Source organism: Parambassis ranga, chromosome 22 (assembly GCF_900634625.1).
Source record: "Parambassis ranga chromosome 22, fParRan2.1, whole genome shotgun sequence".
Lineage (NCBI taxonomy): Eukaryota > Metazoa > Chordata > Actinopteri > Ambassidae > Parambassis > Parambassis ranga.
In genome coordinates this window covers 17533045-17556861 of record NC_041042.1, presented here as the reverse complement: position 1 = coordinate 17556861, position 23817 = coordinate 17533045, and the positions used below count along the sequence as shown (strand labels likewise).

General features: G+C 40.8%; 1 protein-coding gene across 1 annotated transcript; it reads right to left on the bottom strand.

Annotated features, from left to right (window-relative positions):
- Positions 1–2141: 2141 nt before the first annotated feature.
- On the bottom strand, positions 2142–23204 carry LOC114427672 (kinesin-like protein KIF6). Its single transcript, XM_028395856.1, is given in 14 exon segments — positions 2142–2300; positions 4255–4360; positions 5578–5681; positions 10525–10611; positions 10773–10916; positions 11700–11906; positions 15539–15622; positions 15624–15669; positions 17238–17347; positions 17427–17533; positions 17536–17573; positions 20588–20662; positions 21567–21655; positions 23121–23204. Coding segments are annotated over 14 exon segments (1440 nt in total).
- Positions 23205–23817: the final 613 nt, after the last annotated feature.

The window sequence follows — 23817 nt, the reverse complement described above, 5'->3', positions numbered from 1 at the left end:
CTAACGTTTTAATATGAAGACATTTTGTTTTAAAGGTCTACACAGGTTCCAGGTTGTTTCTCTATTATTGCATTAGTGGTGAATGTCTCATCACTCTAACTCGAGTTAGCTCTTAAGCATTACCAGGTGCCCTCACTCCCATGTATGGAAACATAAGTGAGTAGTAGTTAGGAATACATCCCTTTGTTTTACAAGGAACTCTCCCATAATTAAGCCTGTGAGCAAAGAGCTGGGTGTCAGTGGGGGACAGCAGGCAACCATGGCTCCGAGAAACTAAATTGGGTGGCTTATAGAGACAGGGTGTACAGGACGGTGATTAGCTAGCGGATACAAGTTTTAAATCTAGATAGTTATTAGAGCTCTGGCTGGAAATGATGTCACCCCTACAGGCATGGTCAACCCAGGCTATAGTGTTACACACTGCAGACAGACCACCCCGACTGAAGGATTGACAGTTTAGGCTATTGCAACTTTATATATAAACTCGATGGAAGGACGCAGAGGCAACGTGATCGGTAGAATGTCGGCGTTACGGCCCTTTCAACATGCACAAAAGCAATTTTAGCAATTACATTTACATCATGTGAAAAGGAGTGTATGACATTCAGAGAGGGAAAATCTACAAAGAGAGGAATTCACATTACACGTACATGGTCCAAGAAATACTACGCTGAAATATCTGCATGATAATATTCTATTTATTTTGGAGAGCTGAGGTTTTTCTGGCTAAATAATCAAGCAGAAATCTCCATTTTCCAACTAATGTGCTGTGATCTAATGACAGGCCACAGCAACAGGATGAGGGAAGAATAATCCTATAAAGCCATTAGAAATATCATATTCAAGCACAAACACCATAATTATGATTAATAATAATTATGATGAACTACAGTCATTAGACAGGAATCCATCTGAACATACTCTAAAACACAATTCTGTGTGTTTTTGTGGGTAACTGGTGATGAATGTATAACTACTTACACCTCATTATTTATGTGTATATAGAGGCGCTGTAATTCAACCACTCAATAACATATTTCCTTGATGATGATAATGATGATTTTACTATGACAGTAAGCAATTTTGAGGTAGGATGCAGACACATGTTTAATTTGAAACCCACTCCGGTCTATTTGTCAGCCCGTCCTCACCAGGAAAATGTAACGTAAGGTTGATATTTCAATCCATGAAAATGAATCGTGTGTGTATTTCTCCAGCTTCATCACAATGTTGGGGATGGGTAGTGATGAGCCAGCCAAAAATGGCCGGTGTGTGTTACTGTTGGTCTTAAGACAGACGTTATTGTCATTCAGATATACAACCAGTGGATATGGAAAGAAATTTCGTTGCACAGACCAAACAAAAGTGAGTAGTGGGATTTTGTATATTTTAAGATGATTGTAACCTAAACCCTTTAGGCTGTTTTTAATGCCTAACCTTAACCTGGAGTTTTATACCAAATACAACCATAATTAACAACTAAAAACTATAATTAAACTTTACCACAGGTGAAAACTAAACAGCTCACAGTGTCAGGTGTTTGAACCACCTATCCTCATATCTGGCAGATGTACAGTATAACCTACCTTTTCTGCAGCTAACCTTACCATTGAACATGGATCCAGAGTCAGTCTCCACTGAACTGAGCCACCAGTGGGTGTATTGAATGAATGAATGAATCATTTTATTTTTGGTATTATACAACGCAGTATAATTAATTGTGAGTACTTTTACTTTTTAAAGTAAGTACTTCCATAAGTAGGATTGTTGATGTAGCACTTCTACTTTTACTTAAGTATATATTTTGCTGGGTAATTGGACTTCAAGCTTCAGTAACTCCTCCACCACTGCCTATGCATCATGGAGACGATCACTGTAACACTGGGGTGCGATCAAGTTCTAAAGCAAAACACAAACCGAAAGCTCTTAAGAAGCCTGAGGTAAAACCTCTCAAAGAAATCCTCACATTTGTGCTATGCTAGTATCATCCTTATGGGAGTTTACACCCAAAGGCTCTGTGCACCTAACCCCACCTTTAGTGTGTACAATGCATTTTAGCCCAACCCAGATTACAAACTGTGAAGCATCACCTTGACCGGTGTGCTCAACTCCTGGACACCTAGTGTTACCGTCTGTACATATCAAAGGATACTGATCTCATTATCCCGCTGCTTCAGCATCTCCTTTAATTTGGCCACTTGACTGTCATCTTGGATTTCTTCCACCCTTGCTTTTGCTGCTGGTGACTCTTTCCCATCACCACAGCTGTTTCTTCCACCTTGTTTATCCAGAATCATCATCTGCCAAAACAAAAAACAACATAAAGATACTGCTGAATATAAAATATACATTTGTATAAACAATCAAATAGCCTATCCTGATACACTCACTCAATTATGTTATTCCTTTATATGATGTAATCAAACTTCTCTTCTGTGACTGTGACTTTCCATGTGTAAGCCTGTGGCTTTCCATGACCTAAATTTGTTGCTTTGGTGCTCTTTTAAGTTCTACAAGAGACAGAAGCCCACTTTCAGCTGCCTTTGGGTTTGCTTTTAAGAAAAAACCTACACTATAAACAAACATCTAATGCCCTACAAACTGGAAAATACATTGTGGTAACATCCATGGAAAGTAATGCTCTTCTAAATTCCATGATGGTCCCTAAACATTAATGAAATGTCTTTTTCCTGCCTGCAGTATAACTAACATTTTAATGATAGTCCAGGTTTAAAGACAGGTGGGAAACATGTTAAAGGATTAGACTTTTTCCACATGGAGAAGACACTGTAGGAGAGAAAGGTACAGAAGAGGGGTGAGGCGTGTTTCATTTTCAATTTTATGACATAATTTCAGCTTAACACTGGGGTCACACGGGTCGCAGTGATGAAAAGATGAAGTGCTGAAACATCACTGACATGGATAGAAGAGCTAACCGGCATTTAAAACAAAGAGGGATGAAACTAAATTCAAACCAGACAAATTCCGACAGGATCAGTGGAGTGTGACTAGGGTGATGCTCAGAGGAATGTAAACTGCACAGGAGATAGAGTTTGCGGATCATAACAAACTGTAGGAGAGATAAACAGACATTTAAGTGGGATCTGGAACTGCTTCTGGTGGCTGCTCCAAATCCAACCAAACCAGAGCCCAGGAACAGCGTGCACACCACGCTGTTTTCCCTTCTGCCCATTAGCAGCACCGGACCATCGACTGCTGTTTGAGAGATGATGAATGAGTAATATCTAAACTGATCTGCCTTTCTCCAAAAACAACCACCTTTAGGATTTATGTTTTGTTTTTGTTTTTACCAACATTCTGCACACGAAATGGAAGTGCGAAGTTTTTCCATGGCAGCCCCCACTGACAAACTGAGTTGAGAGCCAAACCAAAATAATGCCCAGGGCCCTGAAACTATAAAAATTCACATGGAACACAAACATGACTTTTTTTACGCAACAATTGCAGTAAGCACCGATATGGTTATTTTAGTCTGAGCATTAACTATTAAATACTGTATGTAATTCTTTATGACCCAGAATTTATGGATTAGACACGCACACATGGTTTAATATTCTACCCAAATGTATTTACCACGATGCGCACATAAAGTCCATATATCTACTAAGGAAATGGCCTATCTTAGTTAGGAACTGCCAATACAGCAACGGCCAGGGCATACCAAGCTTTAAAGTCATTTTCACAGATGGATAAAAATACTTCAAGCTTAGCAAGTATGTTTTTTTTTCTACTGCCGATATTGTGATTTTTTTTATCTTTCAATTTATTATTCAGTTTAGAAATGTGAAAAATATGCAACAAATCTTCAAAGTCTTTCTTTTCTATAGTAAATTCTTGTGAGGATCAGGTCAAACACAGACATTAGGGAGGCCATGTCAACATTACACCTTGTATCTAATTAGATGACAAATAACTAAGAAACAGCACGTCTATCTTTAAGTCAGGCTGTGGGAAACCCAGCCCCATTCTACACAAGCTACATACATTTTAATGACTCTTTCTATTTGGGATGTGATGATTAGCTATTCCAAAAAAAATGAAGGTGATACATTTACAAACAATCTAATAAGACAGTAAGTGCCAACATTTACAGTAAAGCATCTCTCTGAGGAAGACAGTAGGGGGAGCTATTTAGGAGAAGTGATCGCCAGGTGGGCACTGTTGCACTGAAGCATGGAGGGATCAGAGAAAGACATATTTGTTGACTGTAACATCAAACCTGGGTGTTATTACCTTCAACAGGGAGAAACAGTGCTGGATTTTTCTCATGTCTGGTCCCAATGACAGAGTCACATCTGGATCAGGGACAGCTAGAAAAGCTTGGACTAGCCCTTCCAACCTAAACACACAGGCATAAACACACTTAGTGATTTCTTAATAATCCTACGTTACATTCCACCTCCTCCATCACACTTGCACAATAGACAATCAAGATCAATATTTGAGCAGGTTAAACATCTGTTCGTTTCACCTGGCCGGCCTGTTGATAAACCTTAATTAAACCATAGTCTAAACATTCATTCTTCAAGATCTGGAAGCGGCTGCTGGAAAAGACTAGGAGGCATCCAGACAGATCCAATGTAGGCACAACAATGTGCGGTTTTCCTATTATTACATGCTCAACAAAAAACACGGCAGGTTTACATGATGCAGGACAAACGTAGTGGTCTTGTTTCAGGGTCCTGTGAGACATTAGCGGTTTGTGTATAATATAATATATAAAGTTTTGGAGAATGCCCTTTGATAACATGTGAGAGAAAATAAAAAAACAGCTTTCAAACTGGTATGCCAAGATTTGAAAGTAGAATAAAAAATGAATCCAACTTGTGCTTGTATTTTATAAAACACAGTAAAATACTCTGGAAAGTCAAAAAGCAGCATGTTTTGGGGGATGTGGCAGTAAATAAACCTGGATATGTGCAATCAATCAGCATGGGGGGATGAGTCAAAGCAAATACTGGAGAGGAAACGGCAACAAAAAAAAATAAAAAAATTAGCATGTCCAGCGAATGTGGTCACAACAGACATCATTAAAGGTTCCCAGTGTGAGACTGACCACAAACAGGGGGAAATAATCACCGGGTAAGAGAGGAAATCATAAAAAGGCCAACTAAAGAGGCCAAAGCACGGGAAATACATCAGCACAGGAATGGAGATCTGCCAGGGCCTCCATGGAACCTCTGGCCTGAACTCTGGCCCTGACTGCCTGGGTCCCTCTTACACTTGAGTATAAGAGCAGAAATAAAGCAGCGCTGGCTTGGACAGTCATGGGAAACTCTATTACATCTGGTTAAGCCTCAGTGAATGAAGCTTCAAATCAGCATCGATGCATAGCCAACAGCATGAGTTATGTAGGTACTTTAGGCAAACCCCAAACACTTATAAATCATGGGACATATTTCCCCAGGAATCTGTGGGTTTAAACATTACTAATACAATCTACAATTCAACTAAGATTTATACATACATACTGCACAAAAGTCCTTGCTCTCATAGTTTAACATCTGCATCACAATGATATGCTGACTGGATTAAAAGTATTAGATTGTGACATACTTCTGGATCTCCTCTGCAGTGAGCTGGTCATTTCTCTGCTCCCCCGTCACCATGGCCAGCTCTTCCTTTAATAACACCACCTCCCTTTTCAAACGTGTAATCATCTGAAAAACACACACACACACACAAAAGCAGGGTTTTAGTTTCCCATGTGTGATCATACATGTGTAAAAATGGACACATTACCAAAGTACCAAACAAAAACAGCCAGCACAACCACGACGGAGGCTTTTTTTTTTTACTGCTGCCAAGTGATGAGACAACCCTACTGAAAAAGATCTTGTGGCTTATCTTGCGAAAGGATTTTGAGGACAAACTTAAATGGATCCAGACAAGTACAAAAATGCAGGAGGCAAAACATAAAGTAGCATTAAACAGCTATGGTGGCAAAAAAAAGGAAAAATGGAACACATAAAACCTTCTGCTGCTGTCTGTCCACACGTGTTTGGTAAAGGCTTTCCACAGTGTGCCAACAGGCTGGTGCTGCTGTTACTAACCAATGTCCGGGTCTGGTTACACTGTATGTAAAAAAAGAAAACCCTCTCACCATGCCCAGACATAGCTTCTTAAATAGAACTCAGATAGCCAATTTTGGAAAGAAAAAAGAAAAAAGAAAGAAATACAGCAGCAGCAGGAATGTGCATTAATGTCAAAAATCCTGATTGATGAGAGATAATGTGACTAAACACATTTTGTGACTAAACACATGATTTGATAAACAAAAAAAGGCATATAAGAGATGAAAATGTCTCTACAAAGAGAGGGCAGTCTAAGAAGCTTCATGTCAATCCAGGACGGGATTAGTTAGCATCTTGCTAGCAGATACTCTGTGAGAACAACATTATTACAACTCTGGCTTTAATCATAATTATTTGACCAAAACAGATGTCCCATTACACAGAACGATTAAGTAGATGTTTCATGTTATTATAAAATAGAAATGTGAAGTTCTCTTTATCACTAACTGAGCCTCTCAAATTGATTTCTTTGATGTTCATGCAGCAGCATGAGCAAAACTGTTCAGACAGATTAAATCCTAAATCTCCTGGTCCACCCGAGGAGCAGGAGGTTAGAGGTCAGCCCACATATGCCCTTGATGTGATGCTGTGCATTTACAAGTAGCGTGCCAGCAGTTTTTTTTCCCCCTCTCTAATCCTATGTTTATGTAAAAACATAGTACAAAAATATCTGATCACAGCAGGTTTTAGTATGAGGCGAATGCAACCTTAAACAACATGTAACGTTTTTCACTGTGCCATTATAATAAGGAAGAAAGAAACTGCATCTCCACTTTCTGCTTCCATAGGATTTGATTGTGAGCTGCAGCAGGTGCTGCTGATGATCAGTCCTTGATGAACTGATCATCAGCAGCAAATCCTATGGATTTCAAACAGACGTTTGGGCAGTTTGCTGCTCTGAAACATTCAGGTGTGTGTGAGAGAGAAAGACATAAACAATGGTGTTAGAGAAGCAACTGTAGCTGCACATCAATCTGCAAAGAATTATAAAACCATTTCAAACTATTTGGAGTTCAACTTTGTGAGAAAGATTATTCACAAGTGGAAAACATTCTAGACAGCTGTCAATCTTCACAGGAGTGGACGTCCTGGATAATTCACCCCAAGATCAGACCATGCAATCTGTCTGGCAGTACATCAGAATGACTGAAAAATAAATGAATCAAGGTTTTGGAATGGTCTAGTCAAAGTCCAGACCTCAACTGAAACACTGCGGTGGGACTTTAAGAGGTCCATTCATAAGTGAATGCCCCAAAACCTCAATGAACTGAAACAATGCTGTGAAGAAGAATGGATCAAACTTCCTACACAACAATGTGAGAGACTGATAAAGTCATACAAGAAACCATCACTTTAAGTTATAGCTGCTTTAGGTCTATCTACAAGCTATTGAATCATTGGGCACTTTGTTTTTTGCCTTGTGGCTTCATTTTTGCTAAACAAATAATAGTACAGTAAAAAAACTGTTGTTCAATCAATGATTTTGACTTAAAACTAATTAAAACAGGGCCACATACAGACAAGGTAAAAATAAGGATGTTAAAAAGTCATTTAAACATTCGCCAAATCCGTTCAAAAAGTAGGAGATCCACAGTCTACAGCTAAACACAGACATGTAATTTCATGTTCATGGTAGGGAAAATGGGGCACAAACCAAAATCAGTGGATTGTATAATTATTGAAAGGAAGCCAGACCAGTTGTCATAAAAATCCTGCTTAAATGACACCATGCAATGGCACATAAACCCAACTAAAAAGACAAGTGGCTATTGTTCTTTTTGTCACATTCTCATAAATATCACCATTTAAAAAAAAAGGCAGACTGGCTGGAACTGCGCTGGCGGCAAAGAGCAAATACAGCAGAAAAACAGCATCTGTGTGTAATAGTCACACAAGAACATTCCTGACACAAACTTGCTAAAAAGCCAAAGGTCAGTATGAAGTAAATCAAGGTCAAAGGTCAGACTGTGTGATCTAACACTAGCGCAGCGTTGCCTTTTCCAGCAGAAACATGGTCTTCTCGGAAAGCCAGAGAATGTCAGGCAGTCAGATACTGTCAACGCAAGATGCTCCTGAGAAGAAGCAGACCTGTTGTGTGGTTTTGGGAATGTGCCACTTAGCGAAACGAAGCGTTTGCCCTTAATCCACCCCGTATCGTATGTTTTAACTTTGAATATGATAGCCGCCAGGAGCCGCTCCCTTGTATCTTTTTTTTTTGTGTGTGTTTTTTTGGAAGCCTTGGTCTGATGTAATTCTCCCAGCTGCATCCTCAGATGCTGACCACCACTTGTTGGTCAGCGGATTTGTGCATGCTATTTCAGAGCGCCAAGCCCACACTGGTACCACAGTGCCACGGCAGGCTTCCATACACTCTGAATTAAAAAAACAAAACAAAAAAAACTGACTCAGACCATGTGACTGATGATGTCAGCAAATCTCCTATGGAAATCCATGTCAGTGTGGAGACTGAGTACATATATCACTGCTGACAAACACACAGAATATTGTAAATACCATGCATCCTGTAAACTGTGAGCACTGCAGTATAACCACAGGTTACACTTTAAATGCACATGTACAATATAATGTACAATGCCACTCACAAACATGCTGCAATTATGGGGCCTCTTTTTATGATGGGAGAGTGGGCATAGTTTCCCATTACCCCTAAACATAGGCTAGGCTTTTAACCTGCACAACAAAATGATAACACATGGCCTGTGTTCCAGTTATGGCACTGCTTAGCAAAGAAAGGGACTCCACTAGCTCCCAATCTTAGATGCTTTGAGGGACCCAAAGAAAGCAGCTAACTGCTGGAATGTTCACACCCGCTTCTTAAACATGTCTCTCTGGTTGGTGATAATCAGGCTTCTGTTTGATTCACAGGTATGCACTAACCAGAGCGGCAGCCTTTGAATTTCACTATAAGTTAGGTGAAAATCCAACAATTTAACAATCTCCCCTGATGAATGCAGGCCATGATTAGCCTGGATTAAATGAAGCAGTAACCCTGACCTTAGTGCTCTGTGAGCCAGCCTTATATGGTGCGGCGGTCACTGCTGTGGCTGACTTCATTATGATCACAGGTCATTTTCAACACCTCATTCTTTCTCTGTCCACGAGAGACTTGTTAAATGTTTTGTCTGGTCTGGCTGGTTTCCTGCTGCTCAGGCTTAATGCATGCTTAATGCAAATGCATTTAGTAGCCTGTAGGCTACAGTAAAGACAGTGTGTGGTCTAGGTGATGCAAAATATAACAGTGGAAAGCAAACTAATCAATTACCACATTTGCCAGCAAGTCTAATACACGGCCATGCCTTTAGAAAAACCCTCACTGTCACCTCAAACCACAATAAATGACATCATTCTAATCTGCACACTATGCTGCTGCTGGCTTTCCTTTTTTTGTCTTCTGAAATCCAGGGAGAGACAGGAGCAATTACTAAATAAGAAACACACTAAAAATCCATAAACAGAGACAAGAAGTTTGCCCATGGAGTTTGGATTTGCCTGCAGCTGTAACTGTGCCGGACCCAGTTGGGAGCAGCCAGACACTGTCACAATTACTGAGTCGGCCGCAGACTCTCTTAAAAATACCTCTGTAGGGTTTGCAAGTGGCCAGCCAAAGACTCAGTAGCAGTAATACAGTAGCAGTTGAGCTGGGTGGGAGCAGAGGAAGTGAATATAGCTGTGATGACTTACAGTGTGTACCCCGCTAGGCCCTTTTAACAGCTAGCATGTCTGCTTCCTGAAGAACAACAATAAGGGGGAAAACGTGATACTGATAAGTATAAAGCAGAGGGTTACACACAAGTGTGGGTTTTTTTCTAGTCTTGTCTGGCGTTCTCTCAAAGTCACTAAAATAAATGTAACCATACTAAATAAAATTACTGAGCGTAAACAGACTCTGTCCTCAGCTCTACATGTGGGCCGGAACTGCTCCGTGTGACCACATGCATGCAGTTTGTGCTTCTTTGCATGAATGTGTGTAAAGACATATAGTCTCCAGCTGGATGGATTCTCATGTGCCTGTGAGATTCTGGGACAAAATATGCCAAAACAGGACTGGAATACTGTAAACAGATGCAGAAAAAGAAAAACACAGGACATAGCAAGCAGTCTAAATATCACAGTACAGCCGGGTGTCCATGTGCTGAAGGTAAAAAAGCTGCTTCTGGAAAATATAATTCTGGTGCTGGAAACCTAAAGAGGACACTTAAGCGCATGATGGGTTACACTTCGTTACATTTAGAAGCTGGATTCTCACTGCACTTCATTCTCTGATCAATGTTAAGGTCTGGAAGCTATGAGGAGGGTCTGGCTGTAATAAAACAGCACATTAAGTCATGCTTCTGTGGCATGGCTGTGTGGCTGAGCTTTGGTATTTTGTAGTGAGTGGTGAAGCACTGTGAGTGTCTGGCTGGCTCACCAGGGCAGGATCCAGTTCTTCATTCAATATCGCCTCATTCTTGATGAGAGCCACACGCTGAGCGAAGCGGCACGTAGAGATGGATTCCTGAGGAAAAACCATTTAGAACAATATGTCAGCGTTTCCCTTCATTGCACGACAGAGAAAACAAATGCTCCTTATTACTTTACAATAAAAATTTTTCTGGGCAGAATATTGTAATATTCCTTTCTGGCAGAGATACGTCCTCTTTGTGTGTCCATCCTTACATCAATGTTCCAATTGTCGACTGCCATAGTGGCGATCATGGTGGTCATGCAGTTGCCTCCGAGGCCGTCCCTCAGCACAGATGTTAACATGGAGTTTCTATAAGGAATATGGGAGCGGTTCTTCTCCGACAGCGCGATGATCACCTACAGAAGAAAGCAATGAAAACAAGACCTGCACAAGTCCAAGCTTTGGACACACTAGAGCATTTTAAATTAGTTTAAAATGTTTTTTAGTAACATTTTGCAAACTATTATGTATATTCTCCAACAGCATCCTGATCACCTAAAATTCATTTGAAACACTCTACAGGGAGTCCCTTCATCAACTTTTTGTTTGCTCAAAAACACAATAAGCTGAAACCATTCTAAACACAACTTTAACACTCCCATCAGAAAAGTCCTTCCATTCCTATGACAATATCATCCAATCAAGTTCACAAAGACTAGAGCCAGGAATCTGACACCAATGCTGTCTTGGTTCTACCAGTTCTCCTTTTCTCACTCAGTAGTGGATTCTTGGTGGTTCAGTCATGAAGGGCTGAATCCGACAGTTTCCTATAAACAGTTGATGTAGAGTTGGTCCCTGACAAACACTGATGTCAAATGAGGTGGAGGTGCTGATTTCTAAAGTAACTCAAACAAACCTGGATATTACTTTCATTATTTGGTCCTCATGGTAGCCTGTGTTAATTTTGGTAATAGTTTAGCAATTTACTGTGCCTTAAAATTATGATGGCCATTCCTCTGCACTTTGTTGAGTAGTTTTTGCCATAATGTGGAATAGTACAGTTGTTGAATAGGGTTACACGAATGGTGCAACCACCAGGAGCAAAGTAGGGTTAAGTGTGTTGTTCAGTAAATGTTTCTCAAGTAAATCAAGGTTTTCTGACATAAATCAAATTATGATTAAAGTCAGGCAGTCTCTACCTGTTCTAAGTAGTGAAGGGACAGGTTGATGAACTTGGCTTCAGTGAGCAGCTGCCCATTCAGACCAGTCTTGCTAACTCTATCCGATCCAGCCAGGTCCACCAGGTGAAGCTTGGATCTGCGCACTGTGGCCGAGCCTGGCTCGCGCCTGCATAGGTGCACTGTAAAAATACAGTGGGAACGAGTGGACGCCTGGTTCATGGGAGTCTGCGAAAGACAAAAAGAGTTATGTTTGTGTGAGAGTATTCCGAATTCTAAAACACACATGGTGGAAACAAAAAAAAGGTTCATTTTTCTTTCTCTGTGGTATTTCCCATATTCAAACAACAGAAAACACGTTTCCTTTGATTCTTGTTTTTCCTTGCTCCCAGTGGTTTGGAGATCAAAGCAGCACCATGTGTAACCGATGAGCGGTAAACACATGGTGGTGGCTTTTACAAAAGCTAAGGCTGCTTTTCAGATGGTCAGTGAAACGGCAGAAGTCAGGTTGAGACCAGGAGGAGACAAATATAGAACATGAGTCACTCTGAACAAACAAGTTTTATTAACTAGAAAAGGATGGGTTACTCATGATACCCACACTGAGAGAGTAAACACAGGAAATGGACATTTACTGAAATATTACTGAGCATCAGCACTTCTATGTATTTTGTTCGTGGCATTGGAACCAAAAACAGAGGGTAGTGGTTGTAAATAGCAGCATTTAATTAAAATAGAAGGGTTGCCCTGATGATAAATGTGTAGTACATCTCGACTTGGATTAGCTTCTTATTGTGAATGAGATTCCTGGAACAGCCATTGAGCAAAGATACAGACATGACTCACTTTTTCTCTCTGCTTAAAAACATCATCATGGACACACTTAGGCCATTCATGCCACAAAGGTGCTCTGACCCTAGCATGTTGTTGGCGTGAATGTGCCAACACTTGCTTGTTAGGGTCTTGACAGCTTATGACAGATCTTTCACTATCTTAACCCACTGCTGTCATCTCTTTCCTCAGTCCAAATTCCCTTCACTCCGCACATATAGGCTCTCCCTTAAAGTAATATGAGGTGGTCCTTGTTGGCCAGGGATGACAAATATAGTGCAGGTGTGCTACTTGTGTAGATTTGAATACTTTTCAAACTAAACTATTGTGTGTATGTCAGCTTTTCAACTATACAACTCACAATAAATCACTTTCTCACTTTAGAAAGCAAACACGATCTGTAGACGGTAACTTAAGGAAACATGACCTTGCTAATGTGATGAATTCCACCTGTACAGTTGGAGACAGAAATATTAGCATGTCGTATGAAAATATGGTGCAGAACAAGACTGGCAGAGGTAATGGCAGAGGCAACGAAAAAAAAGAAAAGTGAGAGATGTGTCTAAAGAGCCTACAACAACTGCCATAACACTGGTGAATAAAGCAGTATAAAAGTATGCTAGGGAAAGATTACACATACTGGACGTGTGCCATTTAGACAGATGAAACAAAATTAGAGCTCTTTGTTGCCTTTGATTGGAGACAGGAGAGGTGTATAAGAAGAACAAGGTTCCGACAGTCAAACACAATGGTGGCAGTATTAAGCTTTCTAAAAAAACTAGTATGTCCAAAGAAATAACACTGAAAGTGGATAGTTAAAAGGGACTGGATGGTCAGACTATGCAGTATGCATGGAGCACCTGGAATGCAAGCAATTTTCCCCTGGGATTAATAAACTATTTCTGATTCTGATGCTATGGGAGCACTTCCCTGTAGGAACAGGGAGGAGGGTCAGAAATTAGAGATGGTTATGGGAGATACATGATCCAGACAGCAAAGGAGTGAATCAAAGACACAGCCTGGGTTATCTTTGAGACAAGTCTCTGACTATCCTTTAGTGTCCCATGCAAGACTCAGACTGAAGTCCTATTAAAAATCTATGGAGACTTGAAAATGGCAGTGACAAGAACTCCCACCAGATCTGATCTAAATGAGCAGGACATGTCACAAGGAAGGGAATCAACTGCAATCTATGTCATGCAACTTGTTTACAGATCTGAGAGGAAACAAAGGTGTACTGTAGCCATAGGCTTCTTTAAAGGGCCTACATTTAAGTTTTTAACAGTACACACCTTATTGGTTATTGAATGTTGATGGATGAGGAAAGGTGGTGTATAGTGGAATAGTACTGAAAATCTCACGACAGTTAAAAGTCTTCATGTGAAGCTGCCTATAGATAAGAAATGACTGTTGGCTCTTATCTCTGAGTGTCATTGTGTTCTTTTTTTTCCAAGACTTTTATCAGGACTGAGCACCGAGGGACTGTTTGGCTAAGTTTGGTTGGACAAAAGATTAAGTCAGCAGAAAGTACAGGCAGGGGCACATCAAGTAGTGCCGAGGATACGGTCCACACAGGGGCATCAAATATGTCTTAGCTGTGGAAAAAAAACATTGAGACAATGTAACGTCGCTGGAAGTCATTTCCTCTCCTGTGTAGTAAAGTGACCTCATGTTGATCTTACAGGGACCACACACTGACCACATGCAGTGGATCAGCAGAAAGAGGCAATCTGCTGCTACAAACTGTGAAACACTAAGAGACTTCCAATTCAAAACTTTAACAATGAAGTTTGACTTCGGGCTTTGCTTTCGTGTCTGAGGCAGGTAGAAGAGGGGGAAAATGGTGGTGCATCTCTGCTTGGTGCATCCATGTATCCAAGCAGAGGCGCAAAGACAAGATCTGAGAAATGTTGCCTGATGAAGTTCAAGCAAGGGTGAGAAAGTTGAAAGGTTTATTTTATTTCCTATCCAATAAAACTGTGGAGGGGACTGCCATGTCTCAAAGCTAGTGAGCTCATGTTCTGCTGAGTGTGCTGTGAATGGATGGAGTCAACTTTATCCTTATGGGAGCAAGAGAAGAAAGAGATCATTGCTGCTGACTTTATTGGAAGTCTAGGTGGAGCAAGGGCTTCTGGGATGATTCTGGCAGTGATAAATTCACCATGTTGACGGCTCTTTGTTTGCTTTAGCCTCAAGAGAGAATTTGTTGTGCTGAAGAGTCATCAAAAAGTCAAGTGTGGGTGGGCTCACTGGGCTTCACTGTGTAACCCCATAGTGTTTGAAAATGTAACATCCAAGAACATGTTTTCATTGAAATATCCCAAAGGTTTTACAGCAGACACTGGGAGCGCTGGGTGCAAACAACTGCAATATTGTTTTGGTGAAGAGCTAGGTTCAGCGCAGTTACTTACATTGCAATAGATGTGTACTAAATCCCTTTCAGAGCTGCAGAGAATTTCCATCTTGAATCCCCAACTACCATATTTCTGCACTGGTTTTGTTTCATGGAAGATTCCAGCCACATCAAACCTGACGTACATACTCGTCAAAAAATGAAAAGCTAGTCTCTGGTTTAAATGTGATTATCCAGTTCACTTTTACTGTCTGTTATTTACTTAAAAAACAAGCAACAAGAGTAAACAAGGTGAGATCAGCCCTGTGCTCCAAACCTCAGGTTACAACCCAATAGCTGACCCACCACATATCTCATCAGCGTGTGGAGCCTGGGTGACTGAGTTGTAGAAAAAAACACCACAACATAAACAGAAATTACAGAGAGAATGCTTGGTTTTACAGGGAAAACGTGTAAAAGGGACCACAGGGGACCAAAATAATATTTTAGAAGGGTCTTAAGGTACCTTTTAGAATAGATATTGCATTTGTGGATAAAAAAAATGCCCTTCATGCCACTTATCCTGGGAGTGGTCAGTGGTATTTCTGCTTGCTGTCAACAATCCTTACTAAGAATGCTGCATGGTGACTGAGTGAAAAAGTGGAAAGTCACTTCATGCATGCTTTTTTTTTCTTACCTCTGCAATCATTCGATTAGTGTCACCTAGGAAGAGCAGGTTCAGGGCCTCTTCCTCGTTCGCTGACTGCTGCAGAGACAGGTTTCCTGAGATGGATGTTCTGGTCTGGATCCTCCATGATCATTACTTTTCTAAAGAAAAAAAAATACAATGTGAGGGTGGTATGGTGATGAAGCGGCTCCTGGTTCAGATCTGGCTGGGGTCTTTCTGTGTGAAATTCTCCCCATGCCTGCGTAGGTTTTCTCTGGGTACTCCAGCTTCCTCCTACATCCATGACATGGATTATAGGTTAATAAGGGACACTATTGAGCTACTATTGTGAGTGTGTAAGTAACCCACTTCATGACACTGTAGTATAGGACAAACATTAAAGAATTAAAATAAACAAGTATGCCAGTGATGTCATCTCTCTCCCTCCCATCGCCTTGGTGCTGCTCAGCTCTAAATATAAGCAAACCACATGTGTAGGACTGTGTGGGTTTGATACGTGCTTTGTCTATCTGGGAGGTTTGTAACATGATAACAGACAGAATTTGCTTTTACAAACAAATAGGTGATTGGTCTGTACCCACACCAGGCACTCTGTCATACAGCCTGCTGTAACACATGGGGCTGAAATTACTACTATCATCTTGATTTCCATCCACCAGGGTTTGTGACAGCACAGCTACTGGACTGACATGTGAAAGAGGGTGGAATGACTGGAGAAAACTGCTGATAATTATGTTGTACACATGTAGTAATTGAGTTGGTTTGATAAAACCAAAACTTGTGATTAGACTGTTTGTCCTGGTTATTTTTACAAAACACACACAATGTAAAACATTGAATGGGGAGAAGGGGTGCTATAAGCAGTATAAAAGCAGAGAGAAGCAGACCAGTCAAAGAGAGAAATTTGTCAGGGCCACAGCTTCTCCTTGAATCAGCAAGTGTGGCTACAGCATGGTAACAACGGGCACTGTCTATTTCCAGAAGACTGTGATTTGTGGGTATCTAACCTTGAGCTGGATCCTCTGTGAAAGGAGCGAAGAAACTTAAATGGAACTGGTACATGAAAATATAGGACAAACACCAAAATGATGCACAAAGGCGATGTCGCGCCTACTTTAGTACAAGTTTGACAAAAAGAGACAAGGAAAGGAAAAAAAAGATCATAGACAGACAGAGCCCACACAGATGGAATTTATAATTACACACTAAAAGGATGGACTGTCCGAAAGAATTAGCAAAAAAGACAAACGAGGAATCAGCAGGGAAAAGAGGTACAAGGACACAAAAAAAGCTGACTGGCTACACTGACTGGCCACAAGAAACCATTTCTCCACATGACCCTCTTGCTCTCCACTCAAGTGGTTGGGGTCTGCCACCAGGTTGACCGCATCCATTGCTGTCCCACAGTCTCATTATGTCAGTTGGCAGGTCGTAGTGGGTTGGTAAATACTACAGTCTCCATATTTCACCACACAGTAACTCCCAGCCAGGCTGAAAAATGGCTGAATATGACTTGACTAAAAACCACAAGTGTTTAGGAGAATAATGAACTTAGTGGTCATTGGTCTTTGCAGCTTTAAAATAAATGAAACAATCATTTAAGAGTGCATAAGTTCAAGGTGTAGTACACACCAAATTGAACTGGTTGACATTTTTTGGGAGTAAAAAAGTGTAGAGAACGCTGAGGAAACAAAAAAAGAACACTGACGGTAGATCCTCCAGGCGAGATGCTTCATGTTGTGAATCCAGTAGGTCATATCCCATCTCATTGTAGATTTCCAGGTAGGAGATGTGTGTGGTATAAACTGTGCTGCTATCCTAAAAAAAAAAAAATAACAACACATCGTCTAAAATTGAACTGCATGCATTTTCCTCTCGGTGTTTATGTCATGCTGACCTGGCTGAAGCGTTCATACAGGTAGGAGAGGGTGCGAGGAATAATACCACGATCGCTGTAACGCTCTGGCCCTCCGGTGATGGTGAAGGTCTTCCCACTGCCCGTTGGCCGTATGCAAATATGGTGCCATTATAGCCATCCAATACACTGCACAGACACACACACCATAGACACTCATCTTTATAACATTTTTAGGGAAATTATTCATTCTGATAACTGAAATATTTTGTTAATATAACATTTAACAGTACCTTTAACCTTTCACAATAAAAGTGTCTGTAAACTGATATTGTAGAGATAAGCTCATTTGGGTTTTATGATTTGTCATGTTGTAAATGTTATGGTGATATATCACGTATTTTTACATAAAGCCTGAGAGCCGCCCTGTAAACTGCAAGAGACTGTCAAGTGTAGTCCTAAGTAGACACAAAGAGTCAGTCAATTGAATCTGACAATTTAAATCCACAGAAAGGGATGTCAGGGAGCAAAGAGCTGCAATGGCGACAGAGTTCTGCCGGTGAGGAAGGAATGTCTCGTGACACGAAGCCCACTCAACTACTCAGGGTCCGGTAAATTTTGGTCTGGCTCAGAGCCGTTCTTCAGCATGTGTACATGGCAGTGGAAACCAGTGGTATCTAGTTCTGTTTGAATGAAATGAGCTTCCAATATAAGGTACATTATATAGGCATTAAAAAAACTCTGTTTTGTAGTCTTGGAAACAAACCAGCAAGTAATAGTAAAATGACAGAGAGGCCTCTGACACATGAGCTCGGATCAAAGGTGTGGATACATTTTGTGTTCTCTGACTTGCCAGTTGCAAGGAAAATGATATCTTTACACTATATTTTTCGAGATGAATTATAAACAAACTTAAGCCTTTCACTTATTCTAATAGAATTGCCGACCCAGTATTTGAGCAGCGTGTGGGTTTCCTTTCCTGTGAGCTGTTCAATTCCACACCCTGTATAAGACGGGTGGAAGGAAAAAAAAAAAAAACGCATGTCAGTATATATAAAACACCACGTCCACTCATGAAAATGGTGGTTGGTGAGGCTGACTTGGACAGCCATTGGGCATCCATTTAATCTAGGGTGAGTCATAGCAGTGATTGGCAGCGGGCAGAAAAGACACAGGCTCAGTGTTTAGCTTAATGTCAGTACTAATGATGCGGCCTGGGCGCTGCCATTGAGGCTTGGGCGTTTCCCAATGCTTGTTCCTGTTTACACCTCAGCTTTCCTGGAGATTGGCAACTCTTCCTGTATAAGATCCTTGTTCTTCCTGATGTTTTTATAAGAAGCTGTATGTTCAATCTTTTGAGGCATTACTGTTAAGAATGAAGCTGAACAGACCACCATCCCTCTTTCAACTCCGGCTACAGGTTTCACAGCCTTATGAAATGGGATTACAAAGCAGATAGATGGTTTGCTTTGCCAGGCCAACATCATTACACTGGCTCTTCCTCTCTAGAGCTATTAATGCTGGTTTGTTTTGAAACTACTGTGTTGGAGTTAAAATGACTGGTTTCAGTTACACCACAGCAGAGACAGAGACTTGTGTGCAAGTAAACGAGTTAGAGCTTTTGGCTGAACTTGAAGTGTGCCAAGTATGACAGAGTACCAACCAAAACAACAACCTGACAGTTATTGCTAGTTGAGAGGATAGGCGTCTGTGCGCATAGTGCGGTGACAGCAAAACTGCCTCAATTCAAAGTGACTTCTAACTAAAAGTGTCTCCAAAACTGCACGGCCTTGACAACTGTCCAGGCTAAATTGCCTTTCATGATACCTGTCAATACTCTCTCTAGGATGGCTATTGGACTATAGCTCTGGTCATCTTTGGAGGCAACATTTTGGGGTTTAACAGTTAAATTATCCAAGTACTATCCAGGCCAAGCACGGCTTAGCTTCCGAAAAACGGACATCCTCAGGGTGGTGTGCTGTGCAAGCCACTTTAGCCACAAAGGGAGCAACTGAATTGAACAGGTTTAAACTTGGAGGAATTATCACCATGTGCTAATAAGCATTGTGCAGAGGGGGGAAGGAAGTGACAGTGGACTAAGAAATGTCTGATGGAGGAGACAGATTTGTCATGGCTATACAGGGTGGCTTGTGTCCTCCAGACTGTCTAGACATTATACTAATATCAAAGACCAAAAAGACGCCAAGCTTAAATTGATATGCTAAAACATATGGCCTGATTGTGACTGCAACATTTTAACCTGATGTTTACCATCTGCCACAACAAAGGGAGAACTGTTGAAGGTTGGCTGAAGAGGGCAACCTAATACCCAAGTCAGTCAGTGACTCAGGTTAAATACACTCTTGTCCTTAGTCAAGCGATCCAGACATCTCACTGTGTTGTTTATATGTCTCTTAATAGCAAAGATAATTCAAAGCCCTTGTAGGAATCCACAAATAGCCCTCATTGTTGTGACTAAAAAGACTGGGTGGAATGCTGGAGGAGACGGCGGGGGCTAAACTGAGCCAGGAGGATGACGTTTGGCAAGGAGAAGGAGAGGAAGATCCTTGTTCGACACAACAACAAAGCAACCAACATTTGATCATAGGAAATTAAAGGAAATCTAATTATACTATTATTCTTATTTTTGAAAGGCTATGCTGTATCGATGATTGATAAAAACACAACAAATCAAACCAATCTGATGACCATATCAATAATAAACCATGATTAACATTTACAAACAAGCCAAAGTTAACACTTATTCTAGTAAATTGAATAGAGTGTATATGGTGATATGCGTCATTGACCAGGTAAGTCTAATAATGTGGTTCTCTGTCATACATGACACTGACACAACAACAATCCAAATGAATGAACAACTATACTATAGGCCTATGTTGTGGCTTTGAAACCATTCTCACACTCATGATGGCACAGTGTGCCATCCCGCCTGCCAGCTCAGTCCACTTAGTGGTTTTAGTATGTAATGCATGCCAAAAATCACAGACACCCTCCATTTCCATCTTAAAGAAAGCTGAGCTTTACTGACTTCCTGTCAACAAGGCTGGCTGAGCCTGTGTGGCCTGACCTCAGCACAAAGGATGGACACTGCCGAGCACAGGTGATCAGTCAGTTGTAGTTTGGTGGCAAAGTGTTTGGAATAACTACCTATTGTTCATACAGTGTGAGTAAGAGGTTACCTGTCTGCAACTGGTTTGGCTATGTTTTCAAATATGTCTTCTTGTTTGACTGCTTGATCGAACACTTTCTGGAACCTGAAGAGAAGAAGAAAGATGGTACGACTATGACACATACAGGAAAACACAACAGGACATCGGACTCTTTATAAATCTCATTACCATAACATAGGGTAAAGACATATACTACTGGTTTATCTGAAACACCCAAGGCTCAGCACTGTTACCCACAGCAGATCTGAATAAGCACAAAAGGCAGCAAGTATTTAATTTCCCAAGTGGATGAGGGAGGAGTTCAGTCATTCTGTTTTCTAAAGCGGGACTCTCAAACCATCATGTTTTATCCCACAGAAAAGATGAGAGAGATGTGAGAGGAATCCGCCCATTAAAGCTGTTAAATGTGGAGATTTTATTTCTATAAGGGCACGAGGGAACCTCCACAGGCTATTATAAGACTGTGTGGTTTTTAAGGGTTCTCGGTGTCCACTGCTGTCTGACTCCCTAACTGTGAATTTAGGGCTTGGAAGCGTGGCACGGGCCCTGCCCAGAGGGTATATAAGGCAGCAGTTCTCACTACCAGCATTAAACAGATGGTCTGGCTCTTCACTGACAGAACTGGTGGATGAATCATTCATGGGAAACGTTTTTTTTAATGCAACCCAAGGGCTTAAATTCTATATGTTGTTTTTATAGTTTTGCCAATCTTGGACATATGGGCCTTTAGATATCATTTAGATCAAGAGCAGATAAGGTCATCTGCCATATTTTTGGTGGCCATTTGCATGCATTTAAACATACAGCTAAATTTACTAGTGTTAAACAGACACAACAGATGACAGCATGAAGGTATCTTTCTCAATAAAATGAATGAATTATATAATTAATGAAATGCTCTTGCTGCTTTTATGAGACGAAGTTGCAATAAGAGTGCCATTTTTAGTACAACATATAACAGGGGTATGGGGATTCTGTGTTACTCTACCTGAATTTGTAGCGCTCTCTCTTGTTATTAACAAAGCCATCAGCCAAGTCCCTGGGTACCACAAACTCCAAAGTACCACCTGCCGACTCCTCATTGTCCACCAGAGTACACCTGAGGGAGCCAGAGACAACATTACACTTATTCCAGTGTGGAGATAAAAATCCTCCTGGATACTACAATGTTTATTATCACAGGACAAATCTGGTAGCTTAGGTTTGTATGGTGTTTTGTTATGGGTTATAATAAATGCTGTCCAATGTAAACATAAAAGCTATACATCAAAGGCTGCAAAGATGGATTATATATGATATATTTATCCAGTGGAAAGCAACAGAACTAAGCAGGTAATCACGATCAGTGTACAATAAAGGCAAGTTCTGTGAATTCAACCCTGATAACAAAAGCTAAAGCCGTGCCTCGGGGGAGAGCAGGAAAACTGCAGAGCATTAAACCACTGAGCTCTACAACATAAAGTGAGGTTGGCTGGGTCAGTCTAAACACCCCCACCCTCTGTTTCTACGCTTCAGCATATGTTCTGGCATATGTTTCTAATGGACACTGATGTAATTACAGTTCCTCGGGGCTTTAGGAATAAAAGATAAGACCTAAATGATTGGATTGTTTTTCACTGTCAACCTGCCTGCAGTATTGCCTTCTGACTACCGCTGTTTTTCGTCTTCTCACGGACATGAGCTGAACCTCAAAAAGGGCCCCGAGGAGATGACTGTGCTCATTTCATTTCAGTAGATATTGTCAGCTGAGGCTAAAAGTGCCACAGAAACCCGTAAGGTAATGTGATTATGTTTTCCATCAGCTTCTGTGCTCAGAACATTAATACATTAGTAGGGGCTTTTCTGAGGGGAATGAACTTACAGACTCCACCTGAGGGTCCAGTAGGAAGAGGCTTCAAAGAATAGCAAGTAAACATGAGTCCACGTTTTACATTATTGCAAAATGAATGTTGGTATTTGCCACGGTCTTATGCCATGTTGCGTTTAGCTGGGTCAGTGTCCTGATACCATTATACCTCCTGATTTTGTTGCAACCGCTTTAATCTGCCCCCTAAAATAAAATATATTGACTCAACATTGTTTTTTTTCAGTAAAATCATTACAAACAAATACTTGCAGCCAATATACACATTTTATTTTGATCATTCTTTCCTTCCTGAATGTTTAGTATCTCTCCTGTATGGACTAACTTCTTTACAGTATATTTACAAGTCATAGCAGGAAAAGAACGTGTGTAATTAAAAACGTTAATTTAAAGCCTTCATTCCGTTCAGGCGTGTCAGTTCCAGGGCCCTGATACGCTACATTCTTGTTCACTTGAGTGATTTATTTTGACACTTGATGGAAGGCAGCCACCATAAATGTCAAAGTTACAGCTGTTCTTCTCCCACGCTAAAAATTAAACAACTACCTTTGTCTCTCGATACAATATCGAACTAAGTTAGGACAATTACGTTTAAAGGACAGTACACCAGCAGGTTATGAGTTAGCTAACACTAGCTAACATAAACAAACATGTATTATTAGCCTACTTCTGCTTAACTAAATGTGGAGCGTTAAAACTTACCGCCGTGTTTTTCTTGGTGGGTCTAATGCGGCCAAATATCTGTATAGTGCGTTTCACCATTTTCAATTCAAAAGAAAAAGAAAAAAGAAGCTGTTCAGTCTGGTTTGTTTTCCTTGCAGCTGGTTAGCTCGCAGGCTAACATTAGCATTAATGTCAGCGCAATGGCGGCCACTGTTGTCTCTGGTTGCTAGGCGATGGTGAACAGAGATCGTCTATGCTTTGAAGATGATCACTCGACCCGAAGAGCGGGTGCTTCTCTCCTTTCCGCCAGCCTGACGGTATGACTCAGAGGCAGCACAGAGGTGTGTGTGTGTGTGTGTGTGTGTGTGTGTGCCATGAAATCCAGTGCTATTTTGTTCTGATGATTGTGCTTCTCTACAAAGGTCACTAAAGGTTCAATGACTCATTTAGTGAGCATATTGACAAAAGCGTATTTAACACAATAGGCACTCCCAGCACATAAGAGTGTCTGTTACTCACAATGCAAATAACTGCCTGATTTGGCAGGTATAGATCAAAAAATATTATAATTATAACTGCATAAAATTCTTTCAAGTCAACAAAGACATGTTTAAGGAGAAATGAGAGAGATCAGCTGTGTGTTCTTCTGTGTGTGTTTTGTGCATGACATGGAGCTAAAGGGGCCAAATATATACCTACTGGAATGCAGAGT